The sequence below is a fragment of the Ictalurus furcatus genome, chromosome 3 (assembly GCF_023375685.1).
Source record: "Ictalurus furcatus strain D&B chromosome 3, Billie_1.0, whole genome shotgun sequence".
NCBI lineage: Eukaryota > Metazoa > Chordata > Actinopteri > Siluriformes > Ictaluridae > Ictalurus > Ictalurus furcatus.
The window spans coordinates 15,891,939-15,906,619 of record NC_071257.1 but is presented as its reverse complement, the minus strand read 5'-3'; the positions used below and the strand labels follow the sequence as shown (position 1 = coordinate 15,906,619).

The 14,681-nt window shown below is 39.1% G+C and overlaps 1 protein-coding gene across 6 annotated transcripts in view; it reads left to right on the top strand.

Annotated features, from left to right (window-relative positions):
- pdzd7a (PDZ domain containing 7a) overlaps positions 1-14,681 on the top strand; it is a 28,743-nt gene that overhangs the window by 9,148 nt on the left and 4,914 nt on the right. For 3 of the 6 annotated variants that reach the window (XM_053621009.1, XM_053621008.1, XM_053621010.1), the window contains exons 10-17: positions 615-1,091; positions 2,691-2,879; positions 3,688-3,863; positions 4,493-4,584; positions 4,731-4,822; positions 5,073-5,144; positions 6,763-7,350; positions 10,975-11,075. In XM_053621009.1, coding sequence (XP_053476984.1) covers positions 615-1,091; positions 2,691-2,879; positions 3,688-3,863; positions 4,493-4,584; positions 4,731-4,822; positions 5,073-5,144; positions 6,763-7,350; positions 10,975-11,075 — 1,787 coding nt within the window. Of the gene's footprint in view, positions 1-614; positions 1,092-2,690; positions 2,880-3,687; positions 3,864-4,492; positions 4,585-4,730; positions 4,823-5,072; positions 5,145-6,762; positions 8,170-10,974; positions 11,076-14,325; positions 14,537-14,681 lie in introns of those variants that run through there. The other 3 variants (XM_053621012.1, XR_008385565.1, XM_053621011.1) reach the window with 3 other exon arrangements.

The following is a 14,681-nucleotide window of genomic DNA, read 5'->3' as shown; positions in this document are numbered from 1 at the left end:
ACAGCTTGCATTCATTAATTCAAATATGAATTCTGCATCATCAAAGAGTCCATATGAAACGGACATTGTATGTAAGAAAACCCTCAAACATCTTGCAACTGAAAGATTATTGCATAGAAGAGTGGACAAAAATTCCAGCAAGCTGATGGCAGAGACTGATGGACAATTATGCAAAATACCTACAAGAAGTTAAACGGGGCAATACTAGATTCTGAGGCCAAGGGTGTACTTACTTTTTCCACAGAAGAATACTGTGTCAAATCTGATATTTCTACTGAATAAATTATTGAAAAAGTTATTTTTCCTTGTGGTGTTGTTAAAGCATATCAACTTTATTAGTAGGCACTGTTTCAAGGATGATCAAATGTTTGCTTTTCTTAATATGTCAAAAAAGGCAACAATTTCCATGGGTTGTATTTACCTTTATACATGAATGTGTATATGAATGTGTACAAACTTAGTTATATAAAAATAGTTATAGATTTAGGGGTGTACTTATTTTTTCCACATGACTGTATGTGTTTAATATTTTAAAATATGAACTCATCCCTAGTTAGAGGATTTCTCTATAATCAGGACTCATAATTTTGTCTCTCTTGATTCTGTTGTCCCAGTGGCTAATGGGGGCCAGCCAGCCTCCTCTCAGGGTTCAGACTCCTACTCGTCCACCTCCTCTCTGTCCTCTGGGACACCAGTCAGCTCCCTCAGCGGCCTCTCACAGGTCATGTTCCCCCCTCCATTTGGCTCAGAGATGGTAGATGTGTGTATCTCTACTGAGGATGGCTCATCACGCAAGCCCAGCTCTGATCGCACTGAGACAGCCATCCAGACCGACCCCCTGGATCCTGATACATCACCTCAGCCCACCAGGGTCATCTCCATGGACACCAGCCGGATGGTTGGTGAGACTGTTCTTTTGAAGGACACAGTGATCAGGAGTGGCAGTTTTGATAAGCATCGTGAAGCGCATAAAAGGACATTTTCCGCAGGAGACAAGGAAATTCTGGACTCTCCAAAAACTGCAGTGCTAATGGCTCTCAGTAAACCTCGCAAACCCATCCGCCGATCCCAGAGTCATATCACTGTCTCAGGTACAGCAAGACCTGGGTGCTGAGTGCCTTCTAGCTTTTGCCTGAACACTGTAGCTTTCTTTTAACACATGTTTAAAGGGTCAACCTCTAGTTTAAATGCATCATGTAGCTAGTGATTCAATATCCTCACATTTATTGTCACACCTGTGGTACAGTGCTGTGAAAAAGTATCACATTTCTTCTGTTTTTGTGTATATCTCATTCTAAATATTTTTAGATCTTCAAACGAAATACAACATAAAACCTGAGTAAACACACTATACAGTTTATATTTTTATTTTTATTGAAGCAAAAGAAGTTATCCAACACCTATCACACATGTGAAAAACTAATTGCCTCCTTAAACTTAAAATCCGGTTGTGTCACCTTTAGGACATTGTGGAAATTCTCCTATACCATTTTCTGGTAGAGAGTAGAATTTTTTTTTTTTTTACGGTTTTCTGGTAGAGAGCAGAATTCAGGTTTCCCTCAATTATTGCAAGTTGCCCAGACCCTGAAGCAGCAAAGCATCCCTACACCATCACACTATCACCACCATGCTTGACTGTAGGTATGATGTTCTTTTTGTGGAATTCTGTGTTTGGTTTACGGCAGATGTAACAGGACCCCTGTCTTCCAAACAGTTCCACTTTTGACTCATCAATCCACAGAACATTCTCCCAAATGGTTTGAGGATCATCAAGGTGTGTTTTTGCAAAATTCAGACAAGCCTTAAAGTGGTTTTCACCTCGCCACTCTTCCATGGATGCCATTTTTGCCCAGTGTCTTTCTGATAATGGAGTCATGAACAGTGATCTTTACTGATGCAAGAGAGGCCTGTAGTTCCTTTGATATTGTCCTTGGCTCTTTTGTGACTTGCTGGATGAGTAGTAGTTGTGCTCTTGGAGGAATTTTGGAACGTCGGCCACTTCTGGGAAGGTTCACTGCTGTGCCGAGTTTTTCCATTTGGAGACAGTGGCTCTCACTGTGGTTCTTTGGCATCCCAGAGCCTTTGAAATAGCTTTGTAACCCTTCCCAGATTAATGTATTTCAATCACCTTCTTCCTCATTCTGGAATTTCTTTCTACATTGACATAGTGTGTTACTGGGTAAGACCTTTTAACCAACTTCATGCTGTTGAAAAAGTTCTGTTTAAGTGTTGATTTGATTGAACAGGGTTTGCAGTAATCAGGCCTGGTTGTGTCTAGTCCAGCTGAACCCCATTATGAATGCAGTTTTATAGATTTGGGGAATTAGTAACTATGGGTACAAATACATTTTCACACAGGCCCAGTTGGTATTGGATAACTTTTTTGCTTCAATAAATAACATTTATTATTCATAAACTGTATTTTGTGTTTACTCAGATTGCCTTTGTTTTATCTTAGAGTTTTTTCTGAAACAATTTAGTATGAGATATGAGAAATCAGGACTTTTCACAGCACTGTAGCTTGTCTATAGCGGGAGGTGGGACATAGCCCAGTCATGTATATACTGTATCAGCCGTGTAAGAAGTGTTAATTTCTCCATATATAGCCATGTCTGAAATTGAGACTTTTGTGTGTTTCTGTTTGTGCGTGTGTGTGCATGTGTGTGTGTGTGTGTTTTGATATTGAACAGAGGACAAGCAAAAGAAGAAACAGCAGCAGGCAGTGAAGGCTGAGGCGTCTGGAAGCACACTGCAGCGCTCCAAAACCTTTGTCAGTCTGCTGTTCAAAAGTGGTCGAAGAAGAGACAGATCTGCCTCTAGAGACAGGAAGGATACGGGGACAGGACAGCGGCATCGAGCAGGTTCCAAATCACCAGCGGGTAACAATTTTTCCAGAAAGACTAAGTGTATATGCACACAGATGCAGAAGAAATAGCCATTACGTACATCATCCACACCAAAACACACACACACACAGATTTGCACTTGAAAGGCCAGCAGGCAGCATAATGAAAGTATATGGAGGCTGGTTCAGAGAGACCTGCTTTGCTGTTAATTATGCAGTAATTCCCATGGAGTGGCCTTTAGTCTAGCTACAGTAGATCAGCATAACTAATGATGGATTACATGCTCTCATTATCACAACCAGCCAGAATGCAGCAAAACCAGCCCATAACATTGCTTGGCTTCTTTAGGCTTTCAAATGTTGTTTTATGTTAGTTTTGTACAGCAAATATAGAAGACAAGTTTGGATGTATGAGCAGAATAAGCGATAAAGGAGTCTATGTGAATAATTTTTTTGGCAGTATTTGGCAGCTGTGGTGTTTAGAAGTCCTCGTGAGATTGTTGTTAGCTTAGTCTAATATTTTGTGAGTATTTGATTATTAATCCCTCAACCTTCCAGGACAGATCAGTGAGTCCAGACATACATTCCATGCTCTCATAACTATATGCCTTTCCTATTGGTGTCATAATAGTTAATGAATTGTGTGTTTTAAGATGAATAATGAACAGTAAACTGGAAGATTGATAAAGGATTAGTATTACCTTATTGTATAAGTGTTACTTGACTATTATACTTATGTATAATATCCAGCTCAACAAAGATTACTGGATGTAACTATTCTTATTAATGCTATCAAAGACACTGTGCATTTTTTTTGCTGCTTTGCTGTGGTTTACATAAAGGTAAAGAGCGCAGTCGGTCCATCATTAATCTCCTGAGTTCTCCGCGGGAGACCCGTGCTGGTGTGTGGGAGCCCGAAGCCATGCCCAGTCCCGAGACCATGGCCATGGTGGAGAGCATGGCGTGCAAACTGCTGAGTGAGGATGAGGTGGCTGCAGTAATGAGACACTGCAATAGGGTGAGCATGGGATTATGTATTCACCCTTCTAGTATGTCTGCTAAACACTAGTGTGAGATAAACATGGTTACAGATTTGTCAGTCAAGTTTTTGTGTGTTGTTCACTCTGTATTAGAGATTGATGTGTCTGCTTGCTGCTCTTACAGAAAGACAGATATGGCTATGATTAGGACAGAATGTTTTGAATCATATGATGTATAGCATAAACACCACACATAATGCCGTGCCATGGAGAGATCAACATTTTCAAACCTACACAACTCTCTTGTCCAGCACTTCAACACTTTAAATGAAGATAAATTGGAGAACGTAAACTATCTCTCAATCCATCCATCCATCCATCTTTTATACCGCTAATCCTTCATGGTCACGAGGAACCTGGAGCCTATCCCAGGGAGCATCGGCCACAAGACGTGGTACACCCTAGACAGGGTCCTAAATTATCTCTCTTTAAAGCCATATTTATTCAAAGCATGAGCATTTAGAACATCTCAAACACAGACATCTAAGAGTCTCTCAAAGCATGAGAGCATGTATTCTGCAGTTGTACTTAAATATATACTCTATAATCACCTGAGCTATGCTGCTAAATAAGTTAAATAGGCCACTTCTTACTCTGTGTACTGCAGTTTTTGACCGAGCGGGTGGTAGAAGACTTGGTACGCCCCCTGCTGGCTATCCTTGACAGACCTGAAAAGTTGCTGCTGCTCAGGGAGATCAGGTCAGGATGGAACAGAGGCTTGCCAATTACACTCTACTGATATAATTACAATTTCTGAGACATGGCATATGAAACTTTCATATGTTGACATGGCATTTTTACAGCACAGTGAGTTTATTCATATTTAAAAATCATCATGTGTCTAGAATGATCATCCCCCCAACAGACCTGGGTCGGTTTGACAGCATGGTAATGCCTTTTGAACTGGAGGCCTATGACATTTTAAAGAGCCGCTCTGGTAAGACCGTAGAACATTTAACGTTCCAAATGACATTTGTTTTAGTTGAAAGACCTTTTATATTGTCTAGGTTAAGATATTTTTATGGTATAAAATATTCTACCAGTTCAACTAAATTACAACTTTAAAGATATAAACTGAATTAATGATACAAAATTGTACTAAATTAGTAAAAGTGTGATTACACACTCTACCTAGGCTGTGAGGAGTCTGTGTGTGTTTAGAATATATGTGTGTTGTGTGTCCTCAGTGCGCTCCCCGGTTCTACGTTCTCCTCGGCATGGTGGAACTCCTCGTCGCCATCTCATAACACCCATCCCAGGTAATGCTTCCAGTGCTAGATGTTATGGAGATTCATTTTTCCCATTACTATAAAAGCCAAGCACATGTCCTCCATACACGCACACACACAATATTCTGCTTTATTTAAAGCCTCTTATGCCCCTCACCGTGTCAATATGAGGTCTGTGGAGGAAGTTCTGTTGTATAAAAATGCCATTCATAAAAGACATTCATAGGATGCTTATCTGGAGTCACACATCTCTGACTGTGTAAATGGACAGTTAGACCCAGCCCTATCGTGTGCCTCTCCTGACCCCTGGGTCACTGAGCTGAGCAAGGTGAGGACCTGCTGACATTGTGCATGGTTACGGTCAGTGCATGCCTGTGCTCTAGGCCTCTGAATCTTGAATGGGAATCAGTTGTGAAATACAAGTAAGGCGCCTTGCATTGTTTAACCTTCTGGAGACTGCCCACACAAGTCTGGAGCTTATTGCTAGTCTGTTTTGTCCATTGTGCAAAGCCACAGTAGAGTAATTCAAACTTTCGAACAGAGGCCTGTGAAATCTGAGTGAGGCAGTCACTAAGTGTGCATATTTGTGTGTTCATTACACCTCAGTCTCTGTACATAAATGCTATTAATCTCATTTTGCGACATACAATATAAGAAAAAGAGCAAGTACATCAGATGCTGATAAGGTCTTTGGATGATATCCATGTTTGTATTTCAGTCCCATAAATAAGCATGAATGAAATGCAGCACTGTTTGTGAGTGTGTGACTTTGACCATGTTTATACCAGTTGAGGTCATAAGTTTACATACGCCTTGCAGTTTAACTGTTCAGAACAAAAAGGGATCCATGAACAACTACAACAAAGCATAAAAACAGTCGTTGATCATCCAGCTAACAACACACGGTATTAAGAATGAAGCGTATGTAAAGTTTTGAACTGGTTCATTTGTGTAAATTCAGTTATTGTTGTGCCTTAACATCTGTTATGTAAAACAGCTTATTCAGGGCAGTACTAAATAAAAAAACAAAATGCAATTTTTATAATCCCATTTTTTAATATAAACTATTAACATTTTGCAGATTCTGCAAGGCATATGTAAACTTATGACCTCAACGGTTTATTGTATCTGGAGTATATTATTTTAACCGCATGCATTTACACTTCTAGCCAAATACCTCTCAGGTTAGCCTGACAACTGAAATCTGATTGCTGTATATTGTATAATTGCTGAATAATGTGCAAATGAGCTCATAACTCTTGTTAATCAACCTCCTGTGTTCCTTTTTCTCCAGTTTTTGTAAAAGGAGGTTTGCTGCATCAAAATGAATCATTTTGCATGTTTTTATACTCTTTAAAGCCTCCAACATCAGCAGTCATGGAGCATGTGTGTTGCGATATGATTTGAGAAGTGTTTTAGATGTTGAATGTCGAATGGACAGAGAGATGTATTTACACCTGTATAACATGTCTCAGACCTATCATGTTTGATCATGTGTCTAGGATGCATTTACACCTGCATTTTTATCTGATTGATTATGAGACATGTGAAAGAACTAGGATTTTGTGTATCATTGTGTGTGCTAGTATATTTGTAATCATACCAGTTAATGAAATCCTGCAGTGTGGCTCTATGTCTCTTGCCTCAGACTACAGGGGAGGCTTCCAGTTGCAGCCTGTGCAGGATTTGGAGCGAGATCGACAGCTGATGCAGGAGCTGGAGCGACTCAGGTTGGCCGGCCTCCCCACTGGCAAGCTCCCTCCTCCCCGAGCCTTCACACCTCTGTTGGACATACCTGTGGACAGCTACATTTCTGGCTCCATTCGGCAGCACTCCTTAAGCCCACCTCGCCCCAAACAGCTGCTTGACGAGTCCCCTCACAGCACAGAGTGGCGTGGACGTTCCCCTAAAAGACAAGAACATGATTTGCCTCACATGGCAAGCCATGGTAATACCACTCCAGAGCGGGGAAGATCACCATACAGGAACGGTCATGGCAAATCTACAAGGGCCAGATCTGGCAATGGAAAAGAGGTTAAGTACACAGTAATGAGTGCACACAGGAGGAGCAGAACACCAATAACGCAGGTATTTGGGCCGGACATGCTGCACAACCCAATGGAAAGGGAGCAGGCAAATGGACATGCTGGTTCCTCAGAGAACAGCCAAGACAGCGTGTCAGTGCAGGAGTATGAGCTAACCACCGTCTTCATATCTAAGTGCAAACAGTCTCTGGGTAAGTGTGCATGGGAACTCTGAGTTGTGTGGACATCATGTTTACAACATTCTTGGGAGAATTAAAAGTCGAAACCAGAACACACTAAACACTGTGTGCACAAATATAAGAAAGAAGCTAATTGTTATGTGGAAGAGTATCTGCCCAACTTTACCAGTAGGGGTCAGTGAATAACCTAATGCATCCACTGACAAGCTATTCCAAGAACAGGAAAATGACGGCAGAGCATAAATAGGTGTAGATACATTAAAGTTCAAGGGTTGGCTGTTAGCTTGCCAGATGTTTACAGACATTTAAAGTTGTCACTACCTGACATTTTTCTGTCAGAAAAGGGTCAACGATAGCCAGTGGAAATTCAATTCAATTCAATTCAATTTTATTTGTATAGCGCTTTTTACAATAGACATTGTCTCAAAGCAGCTTTACAGAAATATCAACATGGTATACAGATATTAAAGGTGCGAATTTATCCCAACTGAGCAAGCCACTGAGTGGCGACGGTGGCAAGGAAAAACTCCCTAAGATGTTTTAAGAGGAAGAAACCTTGAGAGGAACCCGACTCAGAAGGGAACCCATCCTCATCTGGGTAACAACAGATAGTGTGAAAAAGTTCATTATGGATTTATATGAAGTCTGTATGGCCTTAGGAGCAGCCGTAGTCCCAGCAGTCTGGAATTAGAGAAGATTTGAGCTCCATCCAGAGGCAGAAAGGATCTGGATCTCTAGTATCTCCATAAATTCATGTGGGGCTCGGCGAAAGGAGAGAGGGAGAAAAAAGATAATTATGACTGCGAAGTAGTAGAACAGAATCTAGTCAGGGTAGGCTTGAGTAAACAAATACGTTTTAAGCCTAGACTTAAACACTGAGACTGTGTCTGAGTCCCGAACACTAATAGGAAGACTGTTCCATAACAGTGGGGCTCTGTAAGCGAAGGCTCTTCCCCCTGCTGTAGCCTTCACTATTCGAGGTACCGTCAAATAGCCTGCATCTTTTGATCTAAGTAGGCGTGGCGGATTATATAAAACCAAAAGGTCGCTTAGATATTGTGGTGCGAGACCATTTAGTGCTTTATAGGTTAATAAAAGTATTTTATAGTTAATGCGAGATTTTACTGGGAGCCAATGCAGTATTGATAATATCGGTGTGATATGGTCGTACCTTCTAGTTCTAGTTAGGACTCTAGCAGCTGCATTCTGTAACCATGTGATCAGAAAGATTACTTCTAGCTACACGTGGGCCTAATAAAAGTATTTCTGTTTTATCAGAATTAAGTAGAAGGAAGTTAGTTAACATCCAATGTCTAATGTCCTTTACACAATCCTCAACTTTACTAAGCTTCTGTCTGTCCTCTGGCTTCGCTGAAACATACAACTGTGTATCATCAGCATAACAGTGGAAGCTAATTCCATGTTTACGAATAATTTGACCTAGGGGTAGCATATATAAAGTAAAGAGCAGTGGGCCTAAAACAGAACCCTGTGGAACTCCAAAAGTAACCTCAGTACGCATGGAGAATTCACCATTTACATCTACGAACTGATAACGATCGGTCAGATAAGACCTGAGCCAGGAGAGGACTGTTCCCTTAATACCAACAACATTTTCTAATCTATCAAGGAGAATAGTTTGATCTATAGTATCAAAAGCTGCACTAAGGTCGAGTAACACAAGCAGAGAGACACAACCCTGATCGTAGGTCAGTAGAAGGTCATTTACTACTTTAACTAATGCTGTCTCTGTGCTATGATGAGGTCTAAACCCTGACTGATACATTTCATGAATGTTATTCCTATCTAAGTACGAGCATAACTGCTTTGCTACAACCTTTTCTAAAATCTTAGAGATGAAGGGGAGATTTGATATTGGTCTATAGCTGGACAATTGAGACGGGTCAAGATCAGATTTTTTAATCAAGGGTTTAATAACTGCTAATTTAAGTGATTTAGGTACATAGCCAGTGCTTAGGGAAGAATTGATTATATTTAGAAGTGGTTCAATTACTCCTGGACAAATCTGTTTAAACAAACATGTAGGTACGGGATTAATTATGAGTAGGTAGGGAAAGATTAATTATGAGAAGTCTTCGATGAAATATAATCTGTTCTAGATAATACAGTGCATATAATACTGGTACTAGGAAACAGTGCAGTGCTGAACACTGAAAGCAGCAGGCAGATCTCTGCTCTAAGCAGCTCAGTCATGCTGTTGTGGGGTGAAAAATTACACATAGATAATGTATAGATAATGTACTCAAGAAAAAGTCAAAAGTTACTACTTTACAACTACTATTATTAAAAAGTAATTTCTTTTAAATTATGGAATTAAGAAGGTCACAGCAGATGAGAATTTGGCATGATTCAATTAGGTTTTATTTTTCTATGTTGTTGAATTTCCTAATTAAAATGCAAACATGATGCATGGGTGCCTATTCTATTGATGTATAGCTTACAGTACAGTCACTGACTGGACGAGAGAAGAAGAGAGTTTTGATTTTTAACTAGTACTTTGAAGGTCAAAATCAAAATGTAAGAAGTAAAAGGTGACCTTTTTCCTGGAAATATAATTGAGTATTTAATAAAAAAATATGAAGAGTATTCAATTTCAGTAACACACAAGCAAAATAATACTTAAGTATAGTAAAGTATAGTAAAGTTACTCAAATATTTCCATCCCTGATAACAGCGTTTTTGTTTAATAAATAGAAATTAAGGAAGCAAATGTATCTACAATGGATATAAAAAGTCTACACACCCCTGTCGAAATGGCAAGTAAAGGGCTTCTGTCTAGCCACTCTACCCCATACAGACATGTGTAGAATATGAGAAATTGTTATCACATGCAGAGAGTGTTCAGTACTTGTCAGATATTCCTGCAGCTCCTTTAATGTTGCTGTAGGTCTTTTGGCAGCCTCCCTGTTAAGTTTTTGTCTTGTCCTTTTATACAGTTTTGAGGGATGTCCTGTTCTTAGTAATGTCACTGTGATGCTCCATTTTCTGCATTTGTTAATGATGGTGTTACATGGTGCATCAAATGTTTTGGAAATTCCATTATACCCCTCTCTTGATCGATATCTTTCGACAAGTAAAATACTGTACATGCTTTGTCAGCTCTTTGCGGACCATGGCTTGGTGCCGGATGACACCAAGAAGATGTGAAGAAAATCCTACAGAAACAGCTGGTCTTTATTTGGGGCTAATTAGAATAATTTACTTGATGACAGCTGTATGATAATTACTCTTGAATATGAGATTGAATGTGATTGGTTCATTCTGAACACAGCCACATTCCCAGTTATAAAAGGGTGCACAAACTTATGCATCCATGTTATTTTAAGCATTTTATTTTTCCTATTTTCCCCTAAAATGTTTCTGATTGTTTTTCACTTAATTTCTATCCGTTGTGATTGCACACTGAGGGTGGAAAAAGGTCTTACATCACATAAACCTGCCATTTTAACCGAGGTGTTTAGACTTTTTATGTCCATTGTACATTGGAAGCTCCAAAAAACAGTTATATATCAGTTATAAAGGTTTTATATATATATATTATAATTATATATATATAAAAAACAGTCATAAAAGTTATATATCATGTATCATATAGTGATTTATCTCATCTGACAGGTATAAGCATCTCAGGGGGCATTGAGTCCAAGGTTCAGCCAGTGGTGAAAATTGAGAAGATATTTCCAGGAGGAGCTGCCTCCACCAGTGATGTGCTGAAGGTACTGTACCCACTTGATTTACTGCCCACTTCTCAGTTACTTGTGAAGAGTATAGCAGATACGACATGATCTACAGCAACTAATGACACTATTACACTGTATCACATTACACTATACGGTGCCTGCTTCATGGATCAGGTTTCCACACTTTGCTAAGAACTTTCACTAAAACCTGTGGAAAAAAAACTATATTAATTCTTTATAATATAGTTTATATATAGTTCAATATAAACTATAATAATTCACAGTAATTCGCTAAAAAAATGAATGTGTAGAATTGCAGTAGCTGTTCCATACGATTGACAACTTGCTTAGCTTACTGTCCAGTACACAACAGTTGGTTTTAGTCTGCTCTTGATGAATTTTTTTTTTAATTAAATTGATCTGACAGTTGATAGGGTCTATAATGAACTCTGGCTGAAGGTCTTTTTGCTGTCGAGATGTAATCTGTTGTGGTTATGAATGTCGCTGACTCAGATATAAAATGAATACAGATATATTCTCCTAAGTATTAAGCTCATGTGCATGCTTTCCAGAATTATAGGCACTCTTCATAAAACATATGTATAAAATAAAGATTACACCATAAGTTATATGTTCTACTCAAATAATAGACTAATAATAATATAAGAACTACTTTCTTTTAAATAATAGTATTTTCTCTCAAAAATAAACGTATTAAAGTCATTGACATTCCTAAGGATTATTTTAAAGCTGCAGTACTAAACTTTTGCCTTTTTATCACCATCTCTGTTTGAAACATAAAATTACAATTACTTGAGGAGTTTTTTTTTTAATGTGGGTTGTGCTTCAGCACTGCTCCTCTGCCCAGATGAATCTGATGGTCTGAGGTATTCATATGTCTTGTATATTAGCTCCAATACTTGACAATGAAGGTGACGGTGAATAAGAATTTCTTATAGTAGAGGTGAACTGCGCTCTCTCAGAGCTTGCAGAAAATAAGTGCAGTTTACCACACTGACCATAGCAAAACAAACAACAACAGAAGAAACTCGATACCTAGCTGAATCAAGCGAGCAAGTGTGCTAATGTTAGCTAGCTACCTATTGAGCCACTGAAATGTCTTGAAATGAAATCCATCTCTGTGTCAGTCTTCAATCCCTTCAGCTCTCGGAGCTGTCTCCACCTCTTAAAAGTCATGCCGATATTTATTCTCGTTTTAGCACGGGCTCGGTTGCGTTCCCTTTTTGACTGCAGGCTCTCTGCAGTGCGAGACTTCTCGGTTTTGATAACAGATGGTTTTTCCCCAGATGTCAACGATGATTGCATTTAGAACTATCCAGATGAAAAGCAGCTACCTACACGACCAGTTTAAATACTAAGCAACTCTTGTAGGGACAAGCTACAAACACTCCACCATCCTCAGCTCCCACATACACGATATAATAGCCGGGTCGTCTTCTTTCTGTTTACGGACGTGACGTAACCATATGAAGACGAATAATGTCAAACTAACATTTCCCGCGAAATCCGACCCGACAGTTGAAATGATCAATTATTATTTTAAGCTTACCGTTGCAAACCGGGGTTAGGTAAGGAGACAGTTTTAAACACTGATTTTTTTTGTGTACTTGCTCAATAATTGATTTTTGTTCATTTATAACAAAAAAAAGTTCAGTATTACAGTTTTAATTAAATGCTAAAATAACAAATTGACATAAAAAAAAAAACCAAACAAACGTATTTTTCATTTGTCCATTAGTCACGTCCTGTTTCTCTCACATATACATATGAGGTTACACACATTTAAAATCCTTTTTGTCATGCATTATAACAGAAAATCGTCTGGAGATTGCGAGTTCGTCAATAATTTTCTTTAGGAAACAACAAAGTTTACTTTACAACAACAAAGTTTACTTTACTTTATCTTATCTTATTACCATAGTGGGAAAAACAAGTAGCTTTTAACACAAAAGAGACAGATGGTTGCTTACATGCACAAATCAGGTAATGGGTATTTTAAAAATAGTGTAAGACACAATTAGGGCAATAAAAAAGTTTCACACGTCTGAAATAGACCCATGAGCACACTGACCCATGCACAAATCTAATATTATAAAGGTGGTTTAAAATGGTCCTGCATGGAGGATTGGACCAAGATCCATCTACAAGTATCTTCAACCTTTACACATTACAGGAAGTGTTATTCTGTCCAGTGCAGATATGACAAAATATTAATTCTAAGGGTGACAATACTTTTCAAATTAGTCTTTTGAACAGAGAAAATTTGACTTAACAAACCTTTTATGTTTAAAACTAAATCAAAAGATAAAACTATACAATGTACCTGTCTGTCTGAGCTCAAAAGATCACCTTTTCCTCCAATTTTTATTTTATTTTTTTGTGTGCTTATTTTCATGAAGTGTGCCAATAATTCTGGAGGGCATGGTGTGATGGCTGGGCTTACATTAACCAGGGTAGTAAATGTACTAACTTCTGACAGGTCCTCTAACCTATTGCATGCAAGCTTTTTCCATAAGCACATACTTGCCTGTCTCTCTTATCCACTTACACAAACACTTTGGGTAGCACTGAGCAAGCCACTCCTAATCTGTCATTAGCTTTGCAGTATATGATAAGAACTTCTTTAAATAATATATGTCTGGAGATGAATTTCATGGCAGTCAGACATGCAATGATACAGAACTCCTCTTCAACATTCTGACTGGCATATAGTAGCTATGTGTTGCCATACAGAGTGAGCAGAGTATTACAAAGAAAAGGGTTTAAGGTCACTAGAGGTTACAGGAAGATACCCGTCACTGGAAACGCCATCACAGCAACCTTCAATGCTACAGTAGGTCAAACCTTTGGCAATCCCTAGCATGTATGTGTGTGCGCGCACACACGCTAGGGGGCCTCTGCCTTGAAAGCAGCCTATCGGGTGTCGGAACTTCCTAGCCGTGCTGTGAGCGACTCATGTTGCAGTCACTCTAGAGATCCAGTGTCAAACTTTGGAGTCTTTCAGTTCTCATATATTCCTTTCACCTCCTGCATGTGATAAGGCCTGTAGGAAATATTATTCTGTTTATGAGTGTATGTTTTAACACATGACAATGGCCACTGTATCACTTATTTTTACACCTTGGGACCAGTGGTATAGTAAGACCACTCCAAAACTGCTATCATGTGTGAATGCTGCAGTTCCAGGAAGTGCAAGTTATGGCTTGGTAACCGTACACACATTACTGATCCTTTCTTTTGGCTGATAACTGTGTTATCAATGCAGCAAGCACTGGCCACACTCAGCTTGCGTCTGCCACACCTTTAAGGTGAGCAAGCCAAAACTTGTCACATCAGATAAGAATGCAGACATCTGAGAGAGATCTGCAGAGAGCGCTGAGGCCATGTCCACACGAATAAGGACACATTTAAAAGGAACCCAGACTATGAAGACTTGTAGGCCTTAACACGCAGTAATTGCCCTCTCCTACTAAAATACCTTGTTAGAAACACATGAACTTTGTTAATTACTTTAAAAATCCTTACTATTGAACACACATTTTAACCTACAGATGCCGCCATTATGTGACCTGCGATGACAATGCTCTCTGAGTCGATGACGTAAAATGATTGCACTTGGGC